A 25934-nucleotide genomic window follows, 5' to 3' on the forward strand; every position below is an offset into this window, starting at 1 on the left:
CTATGTCGGAAATTGGCAGTTTCAAAATCAGATTTACTTTGCAACTTCATGGAGAGAATAAACACACAGAGTATACATGTAACAAACCGAACTTAAGCAATGTAAAACATTGCTGCTAAATCCTTTAAGTGCACAGTAGATGCAATCTTCTATCCCAGATGCTTACCGTCAATTCCCAGGACACCCTGTTTTTGGTTTTCCGAGCAAGGTTCGAACTTGTTCACAATTTCGATGCAATGTTCCCTCGTCACGTTAGCCATCTAGAAAAGAAGTACGATACAAAAAGACAAATCTGTGTAAATACACTGCAATAGCGGAGAGACAAAACAAAGCTGATCCCATTACCAGCATTCTCTCGCACAACTTCTGTTTCCCCTCGTCCCTGGAATCGGATTTTCCGCCCCAACAGCCACGACTTTAAATTGGCTGATTGGTCGATCAGATTCTTAAACCTGTCAATCAGTGTCAGTTCCTTTTACTGCTCCGAGGGATTTTGTCTGTGGCCAGCTGTCTAGTTGCATAGCGGCACACTCCCAGCCTAAAATCCTTATGTTTATCAATATGTTTGGAGTGCTAAACCCTGGGGGCAGTCGAGTGCAAGTAGCTGGATTGGCTTATTCCCCCCTGGGGTAACACCATTCAGACCAGCAATGCACCCTTGCCATTAACTTTCACCAGATGCAGAAACCCACAAAGACTTCTTACCCTAGCACTAGCAGCAGTGATGCCACATGCTGACAAATGCTCAAAAAGAAAAGAAAAAAAAAAAAACTTAGAAGAAGTAACTTTCCCAGTTAAATGCCTGGTAAACACCCTTTATGAATACAGTCCTTAGGATTTTTACGAAATGTTTAAATGTTGTAAAAAATATGTGGTTACACAGTAATAAGTGTACAGTGCAGGCCAATTGATTTCATATTCAACATTTTTACATAGTCGTGTTTAATCTGTTTGAAGGCGACTAAATTAAAGTAATACCTCCGCTTTAGAAATTTAGAAATTGTCTTTTACTATAAATATTTATGCAAATAAAGGAATAAATCAATAAAATGCGGCCAAACTCAATGTTCAGACTTAAACGGTGCTAAAATGATCACAGCTGGTCCCTGACAAGTTTTAAATTGCTTTTCCTAATGTGAAACACTTGCGGTGATTGTAATTAGGAACGCAATGTTTGAATTACAATCCTGATGAAAGATAAGATAATTATTACTTGCACTGGCTCATGCATTATCAATGACTCTCTCCAGGACTAACAAGCCTCCAGGTCCCAGTGACTGCGTGGAAATAAAGCAGGTGGGGTGACTAAACGGTATAGATAAAGTTAACCTGAGACACTACTTCAAATATAGCACAGAGAGAAGAACAAGGGGGTGTACATGGAAGCTGAGCAAAGAAGTTAGTTTAGAACAGAAGGTAGGAAGCACTTTTTTACACAGACATACAGTATATGCATGGAATAGCTTACTAGTTGAAGTAGTAGGATCTAAAACACTGGGAACATAAGAGTGTGTTTTTAAATGAGTTCCCCCCAGTGGGGTGCATGGCTGTGTAACGAACCAGACTGGTGCAATCTAGGTTCCTGTCTCATGCATCCCTCTGCTTCAGTACAGATAAAACAGACACAGCTCTGGTAGACCTGATTTCTCATCTGCAGGACAGACTCCCTGTAAATCAGATCTGTAATGGAATCATTTCAGGTGCTGGTATTCTATAACTGCACTGGGCCTCTAGTTGTTCTGATGCATGTAAGCTCATTGATGGGTTTTTTTAGTTTTTTTTTCATATATTGTGCTAGTTTGTTTCCCCCTTTTTTCTATCCAATTTTTTAAACTGCCAATTCGGGAGCAGGAAAAATCTGATTCTGGATTTATGGTGTCCCTGTGTAAACCACAGCACACCCCTAATTGTTTCTGCTAACCCCGAAGGAGCAGAACGTAGCTCTCAGCTTGGGACCGTTGAGCACACGTCACAATGAGGTATGACAGGAATGGCATAATTAGCACCTTAGCACTTGCTGTACGATCACAATAACCTTTGTGCTGCTATAATGTGACAGTGCTAATTGAAACGTCTCAGTGGTCTCCGAGGTTTAGCAATTGCACTTAGCCTTTGGTTTATTGCATTACTAAAGTCTCAGAGAAATATGCTAATTGTAAATCAATGACAGGCCGGCAATACATTCTGCTTTCCGTCCCCCAGAGGAACCGCTACAAAAGAACAACATATCACATGTCAATAATCGGTGGCTTATGGGCTTCACAATGGGTGTGCACTGCATGGTTCTTTAGTGGCAGTATGCTAGTACTTTATGATAATGCAAGCCCTGGAGTGGACTGCTTCTTTGTAGTTGGGCTCGCAAATGTCATAGCACTCGACTACAAAAATGCATCCACTGCACTGATTATGGTAAAAGGCTCAGTGAAACTGCCGACATGGATACATGTTGAAGAGCAATAAACAATTTTGAAATCTCAAACCTGCATAACAATAGCTTTAACTAGCCTCCATAGGAGTTAGTTAGCTCAGCGCTATTTGGAAAGAAAATATGAACTACACTATTACATTTTAAAATATGAAAATTGCCAGAAAAATAGTATCACACTCACAGAAACTCAATAATTAGCTCCACGGATAGCTGAGTACTGCTTGTTCCTTGAGGAAGGAGGTTTAGGATCCGCTCAGCTTGAACAAATTCAATTACTTCAATTCAAGATAACACGGTTTTAATTTAAAAAAAAAAAAAAAAAAAAGAAAAAAGAAAGAAAGAGATAAAAGCAGTTCAGGTCACTCTTTGCTCGTTGAAAAATGTATTAGCCGTTCCTTCTTTATTCCCAACTGATATAACTTGGTACAGTGTAAGAGGCGCTAACCTTTGGCCTCAGAACTCGTAAGGCTTTGGATACGAAACAAAGCGATCAGCCAACATGCTGGCCTGCACAGACCCTTTACAGCCTCTGAATTAAGCCATGAATCCCAGCGGGATTGCACAGGAATGCAATTAAATCACAACAGATCCCTTCAGATTAGGAGAGGGTTCCCAATCCTCTCTCAAGCAGCACGTTCAAGCTGGAACTGGAGACTTCCTCTTTTGATTAATGCTGCTAAATCACCCTCTTACTATTTTCCTATCGACCTGTTGCTGTCGCAATTATTTTTCTTTACTCCCCTCACCCAACCAAGTTCTCCATCAATAATTTGTACTCTGCCCCTTTAGTGGTGGCAATAGAGGGATTTAGCTTTTTGATTTTGTTAATTGATCCCAGAACCGCAGCCACAGGGGTTCTGATGGCTCCCCAAGAACCAACAACGTGGCTTGGCAACTCATTTCATACACCCTCCACTCTGTGCCCAGACTCCTGTTCTACGCATAAGACAGACAGACAGACAGACAGACACCACCTCATGTTTCTCCCCCCCCCCCCCCCCCACAACCCGATACCTTCTGTTCGATCTCCAGGAATCGGATGAGGTCATCGCTGTCCATGTGGTCCTTGTGGTTGCTATAGGTGATCATGAGCAGGTAGAGATCTCTCCGCGTTGACATCATCTTGTAAAAGGCGCAGAACTCTTCAAAGCCCAGAGTGCCTTGATTGTCATCAGTGTCCGCTTCCTGGAAACAAGAAATACTGATTCACCGCCAAGACACAGTGAAATGACAGGAGTTTAAAGCTGCAGTTAATAAGCTAAAAGTCGCTCCGCCTTTGCTGTGCAAAGCAAATCGGTAGAAACATCATATCAAAATGTTGTGTTCAACGAAAAATAAAAAAAATGAAAAAAATGAAAAATACTGCAGGAACACTGTACCGGAGAAACCAGGGAAATTGATTATAACAAATGCTAAATACTGTGGCTATATTTATATGTTTGATTCACATATTTTACACAGCTAGAATACTGACTGAATTCCTGCTGCAGTGTCATAGGTAATGTTCTTTATGTTCATTACTACTGTAGCTCGGTACAGAGCAAATTGCAACAGGCACTGTGAAACTGATTAACCTCCAAGCAATTTGTGAACGTGTTAATCAATAGAAATAATAGGAATTCGAACAAGATCTACAGAACGCGGAATCAATGGGATCCACAATTTACAGAAAAGCAAAAACAGAACTGTGAATGGAAACTGGGCTAGGGCACTGGGGTTAATAACCATGTACTTATTTAAAGCAATTCCAAAGCATTTTATTGGAGGCCTTTTATCCAAGTCCTGACCATCAGGGTACGGTTGTGATTGAGGACACCACTCAAGACAGCATGTCTGAGGCAGTGTTGAACCACAGCAAGGGAAGCTGGGTATCTTCTTAATATAATACTGTACATTAGGTTAAATGCTCAAAGTGGTTTCAATCATTTAAAGATGCTAAATAAAACTGCGTAACGAAGCTCATTTTAAACCCATTTCCAAATTAACAAAATATACAGAGACAAGCATTTCTGCGGTGTCTAAAAAAACAGAATTTATTTATGCTCCAATTTGTCATTAGGCTTTTTATTTATTTATTTATTATTTTTTATTAAGTTTGACGCTGGCAGCATTTGGAGTTACAGATTACACATATTGAACGAGGAAAGGGTGTACTTTTATTGGAGGGGGGAATGAAAGGCAAACCAGATTTATACTTCCATTTCCATTCTTGACAAAATCGTTGCCGACATATTACAGGGAATCTGCTTTTGAAATGACAGGAACTGCAGTGAGAGCCATCCCGAAGCCCAGGCTAGGTCAATGAGCTGGAGAAAGAACAGGCCACACCGAATAATAAAGACATTTCCGTCTTGATTTTCGGAAATAAATCGAATCCTTCTTTCCTGGCTGAGTGTTACAGGGCAGGCAGTTCAGATCTGCGATGAGTCAACTGAAGAAAAGCCATCCAAAGAAAATAGAGAGACATTATATATAAGCACCTGGTGCCTGCTCCTTACAGTGCACCTCGGACTGAGCTTTTGACACAGTAAACAGAATTGTGTCTCTTTGTTACGGATACTGCAGAACTCAGCTAGGGTTCTTTTTCTCCAACGCAGAACATTCACAGAATGCAGAACAAACACATTGTCTTTTAAGTTTAATGGACATGCAATATGGAGTGAACAGACAAGTCTCGTCATAGTTAAGGGCCCAGTGCATCTTGGCGGTTAACTTCAATCCACAATTAAGTATGTTTTATTCCTGTTTAATATAAAATGACAGATCTGCGCTATTTCACAACTTTTCATTCCAAGATTTCAATCATCAATAAATTTGTTTATTTACTTAAGCAAGTAAAGAACAATTTCTCTTTTACAATGGCCAAGGCGGCTCAAACTGAATCAACGTCCATCCATCATAAAAGATTAAAAAAAAAACATATTATAACATATTTCATTAAAGCCAAGTACACCACAAACTGAACAGCACCATAAATAAGCAAATCATTTCCATGTTCCCTAGCATTTAATCCCTGCTTAACAATAAAAGGGACCCGGTCGTGTGGGCCCTGCTGTAATTGGAGCCACATACATGTACATCTACAGGCTTCAACAAGGATTCTCTCCGTGTTGAGCAATTCGGAAATGGCCTGGATTTAATGGGATGTACACAAGTGTAATCTATCTGTATGGCTCTGATCTAGTTGCCTTGGGTTTCAGATGACCAAGATTACAAGCTGTGGTGAACCCACAGCAGAATATCAGCACACCATTCTGAACAGGGAGTACTGAATAGCTGAGCATTGTGTTGAAGCTCTCACTGGACTGTACGCATTACTACTGCACACGCAATGGCAACAGAGACATGGCAGGTAATCAGAGAAACCACAGGCTCGCTTCGACTGCATTAACACAGGATTATTACAACAGCAACAAAGTCCTTAGCGCCTATTAAATGCAAGGCCATCTGCACCAATGGAACCATATGGACCTGCAATTACAGGAGAATTTCATTTTAGCAGGACTCGGAATTATAATAAGTGTGTCAACAGAGAATCCAAAGAGGAAAAAAAAAACAACTGTAAGCTTTTACATATGTCAGCTTTGTTAAACAGAATGCGCTTCTCTCTTCTGTGATAGCAGAACTCATTATTGCAAACCAAGAGCTTCACATTTCTATAATTCCACATTCATCACCTTTTTCCTGTTGCTATTTAAGAGTGTTTAATTCTTAGATTCTCTGTTGACACACTTATTATAATTCCGAGTCCTGCTAAAATGAAATTCTCCTGTAATTGCAGGTCCATATGGTTCCATTGGTGCAGATGGCCTTGCATTTAATAGGCGCTAAGGACTTAACTAAGTTAAGCTCTAGTCTAGATGGAAAGAGGGGCGCTACGATGCGCTATAAATAACCAGCTCAGAGGCAAAGAGTATTACAAGGCTTGCTTCATTAGCTTGTAATGCTCGTCTTGTGACATGGTCAGTGAACATAATAACAATTACAGCAATGTGCATCCGTGTTTAAGCCCAATTATCAGCACAAAGCAGGCAGACAGTACTTTAGCCCAGGTCTTGTGTACAGTTTGCAAATTCAAAACAGACGACCCCTCTTCTACACATCCTAAATTCTGCGACTGAAAAAGACTTCCTCATTCCATGGAAATCACGTGATACTTTGACCTTTCAAGCCGTCACATAAAAAGATAGTAGTGTGGGGTTGACAAGAGTTGAAAGGTCACATTATTTAAATGGAAGACCTGACAATTAGGATTTTCCAGACAAGTTCAAAGCTAGATATATATCGAGAACAATTCTAAACTGAAGTGACTCGGGATGATAAACATTGTAAATAGAAATAGTGGAAACGGGAAAAGAAAGTAAAATCTAAAGCCGGCCTCTCGCTTACCTTAAACATCTGCTTGACTTTCTGTCTGGGCAGGTTGACGTTGAGTTTGTGTATCAGCTGAAGGACCTCACTTATACTCAAGCTGCCGTCACCGTTTTTGTCGGCCTCTGTAAAAGTCTGCTTCAGCCACGTTACATCAGAGTTAAGGACCAAAGCACACAACGTATTATTGAATTTAAACTCCGGACCATCTAAAACCTGCATGCGAGTAACTACCGCTACTCATGCAGGGCCACTTAAAGAAGGACAGAAAGAGATGAATGTGAATTTCAATTCAGAGAAAAAAGTCTAGAGGATACGAGCACTGTTTTTAGTAATTCTCTTTTTAAGCTTACAAAACAGCTCTGAATCGTACTGATAAAATACATTAAATAGTTGGCCTTCTGGGAAGCAATGCAAGCGTCAGCACCATGAAGTCAATTAGCCCAGTTTGCAATGAAAGCAGGTTGGACAGGAGTATGTTAACCTCAAGGAGTAATGATTAAGAAAATTTGCCTTCGCACTCGTTGCTAAAAAGGGGACTGTGCTGTCTAAACATAGACAATATATTTCCAGCCATCCATGAAGTACTGTAAAATACAGCCCTGGATAGACGAGAGACGAACACCAACACATTTGGGTGTGCATTGCATCGCTCCGCTACTGCAGCCAACATGTTCCAATGCAGGATGAACAACGGGTAAAGGAAAGGATATTGGTCTCGAGTCCTCTGCCTCTTCGCCAGACTGTCCTCGTCGCTGATGCCAGCCACCAGGTATTTAAGCCCGGTGATCCACGTCCTAGCTTCCTCCCCACTGGAAGATACCAGATCCAGAGACTGCATGTGGTCTCCATAGTAAATACTGAAGCAGCAGTTGGGATCGAAGCTCACATCGGAGTAGCGCTGGAAGATTTCAGACTGCTTTCCTTCACACACCTCCCGGATTGAATCTATGGAAACTGGAAGCAAGGAAACGGTGAACACGACCGACTTGTTTGAGAAGACCATGGAAACAGAAGGTATTTTAATAATTTGTCTCTTTATTTGCCATTGATTTTACAATGTTAATTGTTGCTGCCTTCAATTGCCCCCTTGATAATGAAATTCTCAAGGGTTATATCCTGGCTAAATAAACACATTTGAATTTATCATGCAACAGAATACCTCACTAAAAACGTCAAAACTACTTGGAATGGCACCAAAATGGGGAAAAAAGTGTTGCAACTGAATACAGTAAGCAATCTAAATATTATGCATTCACATTTAGTACAGTCAGACTGCGAATCTCATTCCAGGTTGTTTGTGGGACTGGATTTCTCTATCAGAACTTGACACTCTCAAAGAGATCTGTTCAAACAAATCCAAAATCTGAATTTCTAATGTGAACCCCACAGGCTAAAATAATTAAAAGAAATGGTTTTAATATTGATAGAAGACCCATCTGTGTGTTTTGCTTCAGTTTGGTGCCATTTACTACTGTGATTGGTGACTGAACAGACTTTCTGTTGTTTCATTCATCTCCTAGGCTCTCCCTAAGGAAGATTGTATTTAAAAATGGAAAGTTATTACATGTAAAATAATAAAAGACTGCAATCTGGTGCTGGTTCACTAGAGTACTGCATGGCACATTTACAACAGATCACAGCCAAAACAAACAACATCTTCCCTAATGTCCTGGTCTGATTAACTGAGCAGGGCAGAAGAGCAAATCTCAGCAAACAATTGCTAAATAAAAAAAAGGTTGGTCTAGTGAGAATTTAGAATGCTTGCACACAAAGAATGCTATTTAAAATGAAGCTGGTATGGTATCACATATATATTTTGTTCAGTTTGCACTAAATATTAAAAAAAAAAATCTACTTTCCCCTTAGTCAAATTATTTCTAGGTCAGTTTGGCGAGACTAGCAGGGTAAATGGGATTTTTAGATCACATGGCGGAATGCCAGCTCATTTTTGGACTTTCAACTTTGGAAGGACTCTAAACACATGCAAATTGTTAGCCCTCGGGTAGCAATTAATAAGAGCAAAACTGTAAGCTATCCCAGTAGCCTGTCTCACGCTCCATGCTATTGCTGAACCAGGAGAATACTCCCTGGTGTGATTTCCTGTCTAAATAGCATAGGACTCAAATCAATGTCAACAATACAGTGCTAATCCCTTAGGCATAAAACAATAAATGGGCATCTCAGAAGGATTGCAAACACTAAGTGACCCAGTGACCTCAACGTCTTTAGCATGCACAGAGGAAACCTGTTAATCTCAGTTGAGGGTTCCTTCCACTAATCTTTAGACTTTCAAGAATCCCTTTAGCATGCTACTGTCTGACACAAGTCAATTTAAGAGGATGTACCATAGTGTAGAGTTTAATACAATCAGTCATGTCCAGTAATTATAATGTACAGCAGGAGTGGGCAATCACAGTCCTGGAGGGCCATTCCACTCCAGGTTTAACAGGTACAATTATATAATGAACTACTTCGGGGTCTGGGTGAAGGTTTCATTGATTCAATTGAAAAGTACAGAGCAGGGTTGGAACAAAGCCCAGGAGTGGAACAGTCCTCCAGGACCGTGATGTACAGTATGTACTGTAGGGATGTCAGCTTGCCAATGTGAACCAACCCTCAAGATGTTCATGGATTCCCTGCCAATTCCACAATGTCCTGCTAACCCTAATTAATATCACACTGCTATTTTGAAACAAGGATCCTATCTGAATCTGAACTGTAAGATTTGCTGACCTGCTTATAAAACACTGTGTAGACACACATCCCCCTATTTGTCCTGTAAGGTATTGGTGCTGTAATGAGATCTCATCAGTACTCAATAAGCAACAGGAGACAGAACACTTGGCTATTCTGGAGACTCGGAGATGGGCAGAACAGGTATTCAATCCCTAGTCTCTTTGAAGCATCTTACTTTTGGCTTTTTCATTTTTCCTGGAGGGCCGCCAGCGAATGCAGGATTTGTGGTCATCCAGGAAATAGAAGCGGACCAACCCCTTGGAGCTGCCTCTCAGCTTCACCATCTGAGTGCCAGTCTGCATGGCGCCCATGCATCTTTCCACTGTCAGGGGAGAAGAGAAAAAGCAAGCATGTTAGCAGGTGGTCAACTAGGATTCAGTCTCTTCCTCTGAATGCATATTTAAGGTAGCAGAGTTTCTGTTAAGAACAGCACGCATTCCGCCCTCCCAAAATAGATGTCAAAAACACATCTAACTTCACCAGATGAGAAAAGATAGAATCTAAATTATTATGAAAAGAAAAACAAAATCAATCTGAAATACCAACATGTGCTTTCAGGAGTGAAATTCTGTGACCCAAGAGAATAAGGGCATTAGACAGCAATCTGGCGTGTACGTCCCAAGGATGAACGCGCACTGCTGAAGGTCACTGCATAGACTATAAACTGATAGATCAACAAGTACAGATACACACGGCTGCAGTAGTTCTGCACATTGACTCTTGCATGGCTCACAAAGACACACGTCAGATGACAGAGAAAACAGCTTATGAGAAGTGATAGTCGGCTATAGTTTGAAACCCTATTGTATCTGGCAATTTTTTTATTTTATCTTAAAATAAAATTATTTCATTTGAATCTGAATCCTTGAATTAATTTGAGCCTCTGCACTAGTGACTGGAGATAGAGTAGTTCTCCCTCAGTTGTATCCTATATACAGTATAACCTTCCTTTATCTATAGTAGTTCCTCGCTAAAACGTTTGAATGTATAATCTTGCAGGAAAACAGGAGACTTAAGTACAGTAATCCATCACATCTCCAACTGCAGTGGGACCAGAATAAGGGCAGACATGTAAAAAGTCGGATGAATGAATCCTGTTTTAAATACCATTATACACAGCTGAAACAATTACTATACTCACACAATTATTGTTTTGAGATTCAGCTTTTATTAGGGAGCTCCCCTAAATCCCTTGTTTAGAAAGATACAGGGTATTAATGTTTGTGATGGAGTAGCCATCTGCCGTGTGGGTGCGTGCATTCACTGCTGAGAGAGGGAGTAGATCGAGACAGAGGTTGAAGTTCATACGCCCCGCAGGCAAACAGGATTTATTAACATATCAACACACTGAACAGCTCACGTGACACTACCAGTAATGGCAGCGCACAGAGCATATACAGAACAGTGTATGGAAACTTTGCTAGATCTACAATCTCTAAACTAATCTTCTCTATTCAATAAACTAACGTTGCTGAAGAGGTTGATCATGGCGGATAAACGATGAGGGAGGATATGTGACGGGCGGATACTGTACTGCAATATCCAAAAGACATTACTAACTCCGCACCAGCTGTTTTCATTAGTCTTTGAGTCTGGCACTTGTGTTTTAATGATGAAGGCAAACTTGATGCCAACTGCTGTGCTCCCCATATGCAGTTAATGAATTGAAGACTTTCATAGCATGTGTGCCACAATAGAAACAGTACAGATTGCACGTCTTTTAATTTCATCTGGGTTCTGATTTTTCGGTCACAGCTCAAAGTGAGGGGGCTTCTATAACATTTTAGAACTTTACTGTGTAAAATGCGTATTCCGGCAGAAAGAGTAATGCCATCCAGTGGAAACACCGCCAAAACTATTACTATTGCCATGGCAACATTTCAAACTGGCGGTTGTCCACAACCCAGCCTGTATTAATATGTCAGCTACGTTTTGACTGATCCACGGGGCTATCTGAAATGCCAGGCAGACCGTAGGTTTCAATGAGTCAGTTCAGTAAGTCTCATGTCAGAGTTACTTCCACGTGGAATCAAGAGATTAAATGAAACATTGGTACAGCAGGTCAAGAGGAAAATAGGACTGCTGGTGCCCTCAAGTCACGAAACTGACGTAACAGCTGGCTGGGGTTGAAGAATGTTTTACAAGAATTGACAAAGGAAACAAAAGGAAATGGGAAGGCAGGCAGGCCTGGTCTATCGAATTTAAAACAGTTGAATCTTTGGGTTTAAAATTATTCAAAACACCAGCAGCTTAAAAAAAAAGAGCGGATATCAGTAGGCTTAAAATATATCAGGCTGACAGACCTGTTATAATGGCTGAAATCCCTTTCTCTATTTAAAATTTGTATCCTTCCTCCGCCACCCCATCCGCAATACTTAAATAAGGATCAGCTAAATAATTCTGTCCATAAATTAAATTAGAAACACATATACTGCATTTGCATATTCAGCTCATCCTATTAAAATGACAAAGATTATCCTTGATTGAAACAATACATGATAACGGAGAAATAAGACTTACAGTAAGTATGCAGATAAAAAATGCTTGTGTGAAAAGCTATTAAAAAATTGCATAGCATTGTTAATGCCAAGCAGCTCATGTTCGATATAATAACCAGATCTGTATCCATGGGCCTTCGCTTCATTGTCACTTCATATCATGCAACCTGGACCAGGAGTCTATAAATAATTGAACGCTGCAATTCTTGTGAACAAACCGAGCTGAAATTAAAACTACTTGCTTTATTTTGTTTTTTAAATCGCCACCGAGGCATTAAAATTTTAACGGCGACAACCAATTATAAAGGCATCACATGGAAGCCGATGAAGATAAACTGTTTATTGTGCAACTCATTCGAGCTTTCAGTTCAGCCTCACAAATATTAGGGGTCAGGAGTTCGATTTAGGAAGCGTTTCAGTTATGTGCAATGTTAGAATGCATTGAAATAATTCTGATCCCATGGGTACATAGTCTGCATGTCCATTTCTACTTCCCTAATAGCCTTCTCAATTTGCAGCAAATTGCAAATGGAAAATCATGGTATTGTGCACGCAGGGGACTCTGCAATGCCGTTGCATCAACAGTTCATAATATGCTCAAAAGTATTATATTAAAATCAGGCACCAAAGCACATGCCCTCTGCAATAACTCTCTGCTCTTTATGCTGAGATTCCGAGTCTCATCACCAGCTTGGGAGAGATGGCGTTCAAAATAAATCGCATTGGATATACCAAGCATCACCATGCAGGAGCTGTGTGGAAGTCTGATTACACTCCCTGCCCACTCCTCAATGGTCAATGACAAAGAATATATGTTTTGATTGATTCATCCGATTTACCCTGTACTTTACAAACTAATTGGACCCCACCCCATTTAGCTTTTAAAAACTGCTCCTTGCTAAAGAATCAATACTACCTTGTAGAGACTAAAACTGAAAAATATCTGCACGACTATACCATTAGTTTAATGCATTCTAATTCTCAAGATCCAGAGACAGAATGAGTAAAGGCAGGCAAGTCAAGCACTTAGAGAATAACTTCTTACCATATGAATAGCTTCTCGATTATTTCTCTAACGTACGGTTTGCTGACTTGGGCTGCATAAACTGTTCTGAAACTTCCTGCATTTAGATTAGGAGCGCAGATTATTCTTCTTCCAGTGCATAATCATTGCTAGTGTTTAAGTGATCTTGGGAATTGTAGGATGCTGGTTGAGGAAGGGGTGGTTGTGTGTGCAGATCTGCTTTGCTGTCTTTGTCGATTGCTAGGTGCATTACAGAAGCAGGATGAGGAAACTGTCGCAGATCTTGATGGCACATGGTGAAGGTTGGAGCAATGGGGAAGGAGCCTTGCTGTGATATTGGATCTGCAATGTTCTTAAGGAAAGCCAACACTGCAGGCAAGCATATCCCTGCACTAGCTTCTACTGAGCGATTTGGAGTCAAATCAGACACTGAAAATGACACGGGTCTTTACTGCAGCGTTACGCTGATCAGTGGTACTTCTGACAAGCACTCGTACGTCGAGAGCTACTTCCCCTTTACTAGGTCTAAGCTAGTTTCCATGGAAACCGTTCAGGGTTAAGGCAACAAGAAAAAAATAAATCTGTATTTTTCGAAGCTAGGAAAAAGTCAGCGTGTCTGAAGTTTGCTCCCTCAGGACTCATTAAAACATTCAAATCAATAAAAAAAAGCATGCTTTACAAACCGAAAAGAGGATAAATCTGAGCTTTACACACCAAGCACCATCCACGAGTCAGTCTGCTAATACCAAAATAGTAAGCATGATGGAATCTAATATTGCATACTTGCCATGTTGTGAACTAATTTCAGATGAACAGATGCACTTTGATGTATAATGTATAATGCACGATGTGGAAGGAAAGAGCTGCCTACTGCAGATGAATTATTGTAACTGCAGTCAGATTTTTTTCCTTAAGAGAATTTATAAATATCTACAAACCTACATATTAAATGTATAGCAATCTGCAAAATCCTTCCTACTGCTGATGTTAATCGTACACACACACATTTTTAAGATAGTGTGCTAGAAGATACTAAATTGAAACGTTACAAAAAATAAAATCAAGAGGATAAAAAGCAAGATTCCCATGAAAAAAAAGCTTCTTATTATTTCACATGGTTTCTAGAAGAATGCTGGTGCTAAACAAAAATCATCTAGTGTTCTTTATTATTCCATCAACTGGTGCAACATCAGGGTAAACTAAATCCAATCAAGAGGCAAAAGGGGCAGCGTCACATTTCATCAAACGCCAGCATCCGAGTTACTTTGAACCCTCGGTTTCCCAAGGTTTCCCATACTTGTTCTGGGAATAGGAGCATGGACAGAGGCAATTCCTCAAGAGTGTGGGGAACTCAAACCTGCGACACAAACCATATATACATTTAACAGTTAACGGCTTCCCATATGGCTGGCTTACTTCAAGTGTCATCACAGTGCCAGTTATCTTCGGCAGTCGAGTATTCCACAGCACGCAGACACACAGACTCCTCGCCAGGACAGTCCAGAAGGGGCAGACTTACTAAGAATCTGGACAAATGCAAAGGGCCTGCGCTCTGTTAGAGAAGTTACCGCTAGTCTACTTATTGTGTCTTAATACACAGGAGTCACGTCAAAATGCAGTAACAGGGAACAACCCCACAACCAAAAAACTGCATCGAATCGAATTCTGACATTATCCTTAGACTAGCTACACATGATGCAGCGAGAACAGTATTGTCATTTTCCACTCCTGTCTGGCTTGGACAGGAGGGGCATTTGGGTCAATAATAGTTGCCGTCCATATCTATTTCTAATCCCAGAAAAGTATGGCAATATGTTACATTTTCCTCACATTTATGCTGAAAAACAGCTGTGTAGTAACAGTGTGGTTATCCTTTATCTTTAAAAGGCAAGCGTGAATGTTATGTGTTTTTCTGTACAGATAACACATTAAGTTATTGGGTGCCAAATGTTACTGGTGCATTCGTCAGTCAGCACCAGCTTAGTATGGGATTATTTAGGAATAAACATTAAACATGCATCATGTCTGTGTATTCTAAGAGAAAGCTTAGAGGTTTAAAACAGTCCTCTCATTGTTAGCTTACCGATCTGGCCCATTCTCCACTTGGGGGTCGCAACAATACTCCCACCGATCCAGAAAAACTCTTCGGCAAGCCGTGAGACGGAAGTCTTCTGCCACAGCGCGGGCAGAGGCATCCTAGCTGGCGAGGCCGTCTTTGCAGGAGACGATGACATCGCGGTGGCGCTCATATTCCAAAAAAAGAGAACGTCTTGAACGCCTCCTGGGTTAAACTGGCTCAGCGTTGAGAACGACCAGCCATATTCTGACCAAAGATATTTTTAGAGCCCCACACGGATGGAATGAGGAAAACACTGCTGCTGTTGCAGCAGATTCCTGTTTAGTACTCAGTGCTTTGATTTAAGTAGAGAATTGTACATGCAGAATTCAAGTGGGTGGTAATCAAACAGTGTAATCACTTAAAGATAGACGAGCAAGGTGCATGGCGATGGTCCTTACTCCAACCAGACACTGAACAGAAAAAATGATTTATCCAAAAGGTGTCTGGTTCTCCGAAATCTAAGGAAGCTTAAAAAAAAAAATCAATTTTCATTCACTAGCCCAGTGTCAACCTTGGAATCAATTATTGTTCCATTTTCAAGAAAAAAGACATGGAAAAAAATGAGATCTCTTTTACATAGCTGCTGCGCCACATCATGGAAAAATCTCTCGCCCTCATGTTTCCCCCACCGATTGGTCCAGTAAGAAAAAAAACACATAGACCTTGTTGTATGTAGCTTAGCATCTGCTGCTTTTAAGTTTCCTCCAAGGCTTTCTTTAGAATTTCACATGAATGCTTCACAGTAGCGGTGCGTGGCTTTGCGTTGAAGGCAGCCAGGGCTTGAAATAAAAACTGAAGAACGGTAAACAGAGCAGCACATGTCAGTCTGAAATCCTAAATCCTGCTCAATCTGTAATCCAGGGCTGAAGCTGCTGCCCTATCCAGGCAAAAGGATTTATGTCTTGCGCATAACCACCAAAACTAAAAGCACGACGCTATATATTTAAAATATTGCTGGGTCCAATTAGGCAGTCTTCTTCATCTCTAAAGTTGCCCTATTGGGAACAGCATTGAATCTGAATAGATTCAGACCCTCTGCCTGTAAATAGATGCTGCTTAAGATTGTAGACTATTGTTTTTCTTTCTGTCTGTGCCTGCCAGGTCTGGCAGTACCATGTGATAATTAATGCTCAGGTGAAACCCTGCAAAAACATCAAGTGTCAGAGATGTCCCGGGGGACTCAATCAACACCGAAAAAGGCTTGCCAATTTGGTTGTTGCACTGGCTGTTAGACCTTCGTGTGTTGCCGGAAACATCCAGTACTATTATTAGCGCAATTGTGAGACGAGGATCTTCGAGATCTGTGCTGCTTGCAAGTCGCTTTGTGTGGGAGGAATAAAGTAGAACCTTCAGCACAAGCCGACAGCTGAACAGACATGCTCTCTTTGCATTCATTATGTAATGAGAGCTGCTTTTTAGGGTTCTTAAGTTGAACGCACAGTGACAGTAATGAGTGTGGCCAAGCGCCAAGTGCAATGCTGTTGATATTGAAAAAATTGTAATTGTACACACAGCCATGTTTAAAACTGACAAAACTGGCAACACAGAAATGATTCGGTCTTATTAAATCAGTTCTCTGGCACTGAAAGGGAGATCAGGACACCTACACAGCTCACCTCAGGAAACCGCACATTAGGAGACATCTGGCAGTCTCATGAGATTTGTTCTGGGAAAAACCTGGGCCTCTTTCCAGCTTTTTTCTTTGAAGGGAAACAAATCAAATTAAAATAAAACGGTACTAAAAATCAAAGCACATCCTGACTGTCCCACTTTAACCACTGAATGCGCATATCAAACCAGAGGCTGGCACTTAGCAGCTGTGCAACAAAACTCATTCATTTATAATATATTTCATACAACAATACAGGATCAATATAACACATGTCCTGTAAGATTCATTCTGTAGTGTGAACCAGGAATTATAATACAAGGCTGAAGAATCTTGCTAAAAATGATTTTTAAAAAGAGACAGAGAGAGATGGTTCGGCTTGGATAAAAGCAGCTTGCAAATGCAATGGACACAATTCCAAGCCCCGCTGGTTCGATGGTGGTTATACAAAGACGTGGGCGATGATGCAGAAAGTAAGGCAAGCGAGTCCTCCACAGAACACTGCATAGCATCTGTTACCTGTAGTACATAAAGCCAACTGTACATGCACCAAGCTACAGAATAATCCCTTTACAAAGCATTCAGCAGGCAACAGAAAATGCTCACTTCAGCTGTAGGGTCAATGATAACAGCCTTTCATGCAGCTTTGTGGACTGAAAATATATATTTGAAGTCATTTTCTTTCACCCCCAGTCACATATTGTCTCTTCACAACACAAGCAGAAGTACCGGATATTGTACGTTCAATTGCAGGGAACATTTCACAAATCACCAGACTATCTCTGGAGGAATCTTTGCAAAAGTGACCACGTCTGACTAGGCTGTGTGATTTATTCATTATTGTGGATACAGTATGGCACATCACTCTGAATGTAATAAATATAATCATTACAGCAGGTCTAATGTTCCTGTCATTTCAGAGAACCTTCTTTCTAAAGGTAACGATGAGAAGTGGACAGCAATCCATTCATCCTATATTAAAAAGCGGACTTCCATGATAAAAAGAAATGTTGCATAAAACCTTTTGCAAGCAGTTTCATCTTCTTCGTAAAACTCAATTGATTGCCATAATCCAATCTACTCTGAGAACATTAAAGCTCACACCCACGAAGAAGAGAAGGGGTGTGTTACTATAAACTGGATCAGAATCCTATACTGTCATAATCTGGGCAAACCAAGCCCTGCCACTAGCCTGGTTATCAGAAGAGTGATGTCCTCTCTCAACAGTCAGTGGATCTAGCTTTACTAGCTATGTGGTTAATTGTTGCTCATGTTAGAGGGTCAGGGGTATGTAAGCTGTATGTCCTCTTAGCCCTTAAGGTACACAAGGAACTGAGCAGTTGTTCAAACGGTTTCTTCTTGAAATACATTTCAGAGAGTGCAGAGGATCACGGTTTGGAGTTAGCTGTTACCAAGTTAGTACTTCCTTATACAGGCAGCCCACGACAGTGCAGGGACCAGAGAAAAAAAAAATACCCACTTCTCAATGCTTTAATAAGATTGTGAGAGTGTGCTTTACAAAGCGCCAGCAAGCTATTACTACAAAGTATTAAATTATTCTGTTTGATAAATGCCTAACTACAGGAACAGCTGTTCCTAGGCAGATGAATATAAATTTAAAAAAAAAACCCCATAGGCATTGAAACAACAAAGGCATCTAACCTTTTAAAATGTGACTGCAGGTGTAAACTGACTGAAACACAGACAAGACGTGAAACGAAAGGCAGCTAACTTACTCGTTCTTGCAATACTTTTTTTTATTGTCCCCTTCTAGAAGTGGCTGCAGAATAATCCTACAAACCTGAGATTTTCTACCAGAGGCACAGATCAGCTTTAGGTCTCAGGGGAACGTCTCAGAAAGGGTGTGAAGATTATATGAAACAGCACGCAATGAAATTAAGGACGCTGGGGCAGAAGTGCCTGCGTGTGTATATATAAATACAAGTTGGCTTAAATTACTGCTGAACTCCAGCGGCTGGGAAGGAGAGGATTAAGATGATAACTCCACAGTTAGACTCCTTATTTATCCCTGTTTAACCACCTGCCTCCCTGCTGCCTATTTGACTGCTGGTGTCGTGTGTGTGTGTGCCAACCTATGCTGCCTATCAAGCTCCCACGCAAACAGAGAGGAGAGGAGAGTTAACCACTGACAAGAGCAATTAAAAACCTGCTGCCTTTTTTATTTCCAGCACACAACAGCCATTTAACCCCTCTTCAAAGTTACAGACTTCTAGAGTAGAGATGTGCAAAAAATCATGTTTGTGGTATCAGGGATGGAAACAAGACTCCCATTGAATAGTAATTTGATCTATTCTTGGAGTTTAATAAGACACCTGACATTACCTACACGCTGGGGCTAATCAAGCTCGTAGTAAAACTTCGAAGCAATAGTAGTCTTATTTCCATCCCGGGATATTTTTTTTCTTTGACATTTACAATATTCCACAATCAATCCCATTTGAATCGAAGGTCAATGAAAACACCACAAAGTGGTTTTAGGTGCAAAAAAAGGGGGACATATTCAATTACGTTGAGAAAGGTTTTAAAAACATCTTTTCCTAGCCAAAATGTAACTGAACTGGGCCCAAAGAAGGTATAATGTAAGACTTGCACTGCTTGGCATTTTGAGCCATTTCATATTGCAGTGCTTAGCCATCCCTGAACTGCTACTCAGATGAGGTCTTGAATTAATCCCATGCATAAAAAGCATGTGATTTCAATTTCAGGGTTAAACACACAGTGCTCCCCCTTTACATTGTGGAACAGGTTATAAGACAGTACGGTCATGGCTTCCATTTGCCCCATAATGCCATTACACTAACGCTAGTATTCTCGTGTATAAGGCGGAACACAAACAGCACGGTCTCTTTACCACGGCTCCCGACTACAGCGTTATAAAGGACTGTATGTACTGTGTCTCCTTCTACATACCATCCTCCAGTTTGAAAGTGTGAAATATATAGCCCTTCCTTCTGCAGTGCCATTACATATCATAGGATTATGGTTGCAAAGCCAGGAGATGTGGAAGGCAATACTCTCCTTTCCCCAATGGAAGTGTGAATTCTGAAGTTCACTCGATTATATCTTGTTGGAAAAAAAAAAATCTGTCTTTGTAAATGGTACACTGTGCATAGAGATTAATATATTTTTTGAGAGCAAAAAAATAAATAAAGATGGAATACAGAGCTGGAGAGCTTGCGTCACGCATTAACAAACTGAAGAATGAATGAGGTTTGTTTTTCTCCTTCGAAACAGCATGGAAACAAACCTGATTTATTATCCACTTGCGTCCTTAATGAGAAATGAAATGGAAGCATTGTTTAATTTTTTTTTCTTCAAAATGATTTTCATATGAACATGAACGAGGGTAATGCAAATTCCTGAATTAAACTGTTGACAAAGCAGCGTGTTTCCCCACTCCAATACCGCGCCACCCTAATGAACACATCACAGCTTCCGAACACCACTGCATTCTTTGAGGTTATTCACTTTGTGCCTGCAGGGCCAGCACAGGTACATCTCAACAGTGCAATAAAATAATTACAACCATCCATCCAGAAATAATACAGAAATCTATCTACATACACATATATTCTGTATACACGTACATACACAAACCCACACACACATGCATACTCATGCAAATACAAACATATATGAATATGTTAAAAGACAGACATAGTTACGGTTTCATTACAACAAACACTCCTCTCAAATGCTGAACAGCAGTTTTAAGCCGAGCAATGGATTTCTTCAATTAACTTCCCTTTACTCAACTACATTCCTGTCTATTACCCCTCCTCCCAAATACAAACCATTAAATGTCCATGAATAACCACTCCATAAGATACAGCTTGACCATTAAAAAAAGAAATTAACTGATGATCCTGATCATATCAGCAGTTCTGTTCAGACTGCATGGCTTTGTTTAATAAGTCTCATTTTGATCATAATTACTTTATTCTCAGCTTACATGTATAAATGACCTGGAGGAAGGCTTGTTTTATTAATCATCCCCTCATTACTCGCTATCTTAGACATTTTTTTTTTATTATTTATTCCAAGGGCTCATGCAATTATAACTCGCAGCTTTAATTATCATTCCGAAAGGAATGTGGAACATTTTTAATCAACTTTTGCATTTTACAGTCTATGCGTGCTGCAGTACAGTTGATTAAAATACCTGTAGATAAGGGCTTCAGTCACCCTGCATTTGGTTTTGAAACTAAATGCATTTAAGGGCTACAATAAGTATTCAGCTTGCTGTATTCAAAACATGATCCCAAGCAGTACGAATTAGATTAGATATACATAAATCGCGGTTGTATTACTTTATATAAAGTGGTAGCTTCTTATGTTGGCATTGCTCAATGCAAAATTCGAGTAAATTATCATAACAATACAATTAAAGAGAACATTAAAATAAGTTAGATGCCAGTTAAAAATGCTCCAAACAATTTACAAAGTAGCCTGTCCTCAAATGAGGATGATGGCAATTAATGGGTTAACATGGTCACAATATTTAGTTACTGATCTGAGCCTGCAGTGCTCATCTACAGTAACATGTGACTGGGAATAGGATCTACACATCTCCAGACCCTGGGTTCACTCTGCTTCATTCACATTGCAAGAAGGAATTATACACACAGCAGGCTAATCAAAGAAGTGGCAGGGATCAAAACTAATTTGTAAGCAAATCTAACCAAGAGCCAAAACACCCAAAGAGCTTAGGCAGCCAACACATAACTGAAGCACAGAATTAGAACACAGATCAAGGTTGTCAAACTCGAGCAAGACATATTGCAAATATTTTAAGACGCCGCTCATTGCTCCGTGCAGGCTGGTCTGCTGCTGTAGCGAGTCACATGACTCAAAAGCCAACTAGGCGGCGTGTTTGTAAATTGCATACAATTTAAAGCTTGAAGTTTAGCTTGTTTGGTCTTATTAGAGAGATACTTGAATATTGAAGGTCGGGGCTATACAAAGGTGTCCTGAAAGCGTGTTTTACTGGAGTTTCGAAGACAGACATTGAAGGCGCACAGGTTGAAATGACAGAGGTCCAGCATGCACGGGCATGTGTGCGGCTCTGCAAGCACGGCTGTGTGCAAGACCCCAAACAGCTGAAACATACGGTGAGCACTGAGCTACCACTAATAAACATAAGCAGCCAGCCTGCTTCAGTAACCCATTTCGTTTGTCATCACCTGGCCGGGTCCCAACACGAACAGCAGTGAACTCAATTCCTAAATGCTATGAAAACACTGGCTGCACGAAGATACTAACGCCTAAATGCAGATGGTAAACTTCACCCCGAATGTTGCTTAGGCCTAGGGTGGTTACAATTATTCAGCGTTGTGTCATATACAGGAAGGATAATACTGTTAACTATGGGGATGGGAAACGACTCAAACAGAAAGTAATACACTGTCTATAAGCACGTATACAGGCTTCCGATACAATGGTGTTATTTGTCTCACAAAACGCTATGCTAATAACACCGAGTAGCCTATAGATTTTAAATCGAAAACAGCAATGGAGTTTATAAAACTGAAAACTGTGAGCTTTTGAGTGAAAACTAGAGGTCTTAAGTTGCACAGTATAATAACTGCATATTCACTGTAGCTGTGCATGGACTGTGTATTTACCTTGCCACGCGACGTTGTTTCTCCTGGACTGGGCTAGCTTCTTTCTCCATGGAAACGATGGCCAGTACATCCTGCATTGTTGGTAACTTGGCAGGTCCTGCCCCCACAGATCGTCTTCCACACTGACAGTGACACCGGTGCTCATTACCACCCAGCGACTACCTGGAGGGGGCAGTCATCGCTCTGTATTGTTTTGTTTTGTTTGTTGTTGTTTTTTTCTTTTAAAAAAAGTATATATATTATGAATGACCCAAGCTGCAGTCAAAGTTAATATATGTAAGTGTCTTTGTTAAATTTGAAGATCACCGCTGCGGGTAAGACGTGTAACTTGTACTTTAAAACAGGTCAGACCCGTGATTCTAAATTTAAAAACGTATCTAGATTTTACCCTTGGTTCCTGTAGCTTCGATAATATGACCTTGCTACATTACAAAAGCGATTGCAGATACCTGTTCACATTTTACTGCTGCTGGTTTGACACTAACCGCAAAACAAGTAATTATTAAAACTATTTTAAAAACATAGGGTTGGTCGGTAATAATTTGTCTCACAAACTTAGCGCTGCTACTGCATCAAAGGAAATAACAATTGAACCGCTTAGATTGTTTCAACTGTTGTATCCTACTGCTTGAGAAAAAAAAAAGTACTTGGCACGCATGCTCAGTGACAAGATAACGTGAAGGGCGTTCAGAAGACGTCATCACACTTAAACTCGTGACGTCATTAAAGAATAGCGCACATTCTTCTTTTAAAGGGGTTATTTTTTTCATGGGCTTCGTTGCCGTCATCTTGTTTGAACAGTTACGTAAGGACCCACTGCCTTGCTAAAACATAATCCAAATATTTAAACCTCAAACCTAGAATGAAATAGGATGTCGGGCATGACAACACTGTCAATGCTCAAATCCCATTGACGCTCTTTATACTGTATATGTTATTTATTTTCCCTGGCCACATTTATATAACCATAAACCTTTTTAAACACCATTAAATATCACAGTTGATTAAGATGCATGTGGCTGGAACAAAAAAAAAGTAATAATTATAAAGCTATCAGGTAATAGTAACATGCTGTGTAAGGGAACATTATGTTGTAATAAAATATAATTAAAGGGGTCATAAAATTGCCTGCGGATAGCTGTCTCCCAGTAATCACTGTATTGTCTCGTGGTGATACCTGCAGAGATGCAGATTACAGCAATAACAGCTGCAGATGAAGCTTGAGTCACTGTTTGCAGAGAGCCAGATCCAATTCCCTTAATAGAGCCCACGTGAAGTAGTATTAGCACTGTATTATTTAGGAAACTAATGGGTGGAGAGAGCCTGTATCTTCTTCAAGAGGAGGGCTAGTTTAATCTTGTTTTGTGGCATCCTTTATGGTGGATGGATGGCTTATGCCTTTAGAAGAAGAAGAAGAAGAAGAAGAAGAAGAAGAAGAAGAAGAAGAAGAAGAAGAAGATGAAGATGAAGATGAAGATGAAGATGAAGATGAAGATGATGAAGATGAAGAAGAAGAAGAACTTTAATTTGATCAAGATGATTTGTTCTTTGCTGTGCTAGAAAATATATGAAACTGGATGAATATAAAACACTTCAATGCTGATCGCAGTTTTGCAATGCACTATATAAGATGCACCCATACTTATGGCTTCTATGGTCTGTTTTTTCTGTACAGTAGGTCACCTATATCCTCGTGCAATAACAGTAGTCATACTGTTGATCAGGGACAATACAATACAATGCAATACAATACAATACAAATGTATTTTTATATAGCGCCCTTCATGCCATGGCATCCCAGAGCGCTGTACAAAGTTAAAAAAACAAACAAACAAGAGAGCTCATATGTACCATACACTCCAGCTACAACCAATTATATAAAAGCACATTTAAAAAAGGCATCCCAGTGCCAGAGGCAGCCACTAAACAAAGCCCTTTTCCCAGATAGTGAAGTAATACTTTGAGGAGTTCTGTAATGAAAAAAAAACAAAACTAAAACATACCGAGACTGTATAAGCAGGCAATATCATTTGAGATAATGGTATATGCCCTCACGGAGTTGTACAACCTGAGAAAATAAAAAAGATAACATGAAGATGTAATAAAATATCTGCTCAGTTACATATGATAGAAACTGCACAACCGGAGAGATTGACAGTCCTATTAATTTATTTTTTCAGCAGCAAATTGTTAAGGAGAGCTCTTCTGCTGACACTTCGAAGGGGCGCTGATGATATAACGAGGATCATCTTAGCGACACCGAATTAAACTAGTGTGACAGCAAGAGTAAAAAAAGTTGAAAAAGTTCAGCATTTTTAACAGTATTGACTTGTGTTCGTCTGTGGAAAGAGAATGCATGATTGAGCACTGGGCATATGCTTATAGCACATGAACACTTTGAGGACCCGTATATCCAGTCTGCTGTAGGCTGTATCCTTTTCCTTTGGTCGATGTATCTAGGTGTACACCGGCTGCCATCTACTCTATAGTAGCTTTGCAATGCATCTCCTTTGGTTGTGTTCAGCTTACGTTTCTATATATTATGAAACATGATGTAAGAGAGAATGCTGGCGACAGTCCTAAAACACCTAATCTTTAAGGGGTTAATAAGCCGTCTAATAGAAGGGTTTCTAAAAGGTCAAATCATTCCCCGCTCACATAACTCGAAGATATCATACTAAAAAAAATACACAGAAACGTTTTTGGTTAACTGCATCTGTTCCTGCTTCTATTTTAATTGTCCCAAATATTTCTCTATAGTGCGTCCACCATCATGTACTTGTCTTTCACATTTGATCAAATCAATCAAACATGCAATAACTTTTTTTGAGCGATCAAAACAGTTTATTTTTTTATTTCTGTGAAATAAATGTAACATTTATGACACGTTGTCCTCGAATTATACATTGTCATCAGTCACAGAGATGGTGTTTTGACAGGAGTCTCTGTTGTTTTCACCTGTGTGGTGTCAAAGGTCAGGACAGATCCAAGAGCCGTTCCATCACTGCCTGTCAATAGAGCCCAACTGAAGACTGCCCCTGGGGATAGCTCTCAGCACAGGAAACAAAGAAAAGAGAACTACCCTACAGTCTATATATATATATATATATATATATATATATATATATATATATATATATATATTTTAGCTCAAAGAGCCAGCTGCCCTAATATATATAATATATATATATATTTCTAATATATATATTAGAAAGAGCCAACTTCTCAACATTTCAGTATGTTTAACATACCTTTGTCAAGAGAAAGTGTGTTATATGTGTGGTATTTATAGGCTTTTGATACCATGGTAATTACACTAATTTACTTCTATTTAAATCGATGAATGTGTTTGTGATGACGTCTCATTAAAATTAGCTGTGCTGTTTAATTATTCTTATTTAACTGTAAATTAAAAAGCATACAGTTAGGGGGCTGTGTAAGATTCAGGTTGAATAACACAGACAGACAGTCATGTTAGATACGATTGTAGCTCAAATTGCA

The 25934-nt window shown here is 40.0% G+C and overlaps 1 protein-coding gene across 9 annotated transcripts in view; it reads right to left on the reverse strand.

Annotated features, from left to right (window-relative positions):
* The window catches only part of LOC117425631 (1-phosphatidylinositol 4,5-bisphosphate phosphodiesterase eta-2), a 119941-nt gene that overhangs the window by 28252 nt on the left and 65755 nt on the right, over positions 1-25934 (reverse strand). For 3 of the 9 annotated variants that reach the window (XM_034904428.2, XM_059001779.1, XM_059001778.1), the window contains 5 exons: positions 9714-9860; positions 7513-7756; positions 6818-6947; positions 3443-3613; positions 167-260 (listed from right to left, as the gene is read on the reverse strand). In XM_034904428.2, the coding sequence (XP_034760319.2) occupies positions 167-260; positions 3443-3613; positions 6818-6947; positions 7513-7756; positions 9714-9860 (786 nt within the window). Of the gene's footprint in view, positions 1-166; positions 261-3442; positions 3614-6817; positions 6948-7512; positions 7757-9713; positions 9861-15143; positions 15971-25934 lie in introns of those variants that run through there. The other 6 variants (XM_059001781.1, XM_059001782.1, XM_059001776.1 and 3 more) reach the window with 5 other exon arrangements.

The sequence above is a fragment of the Acipenser ruthenus genome, chromosome 27, assembly GCF_902713425.1.
Source record: "Acipenser ruthenus chromosome 27, fAciRut3.2 maternal haplotype, whole genome shotgun sequence".
NCBI classification, from domain to species: Eukaryota; Metazoa; Chordata; class Actinopteri; order Acipenseriformes; family Acipenseridae; genus Acipenser; species Acipenser ruthenus.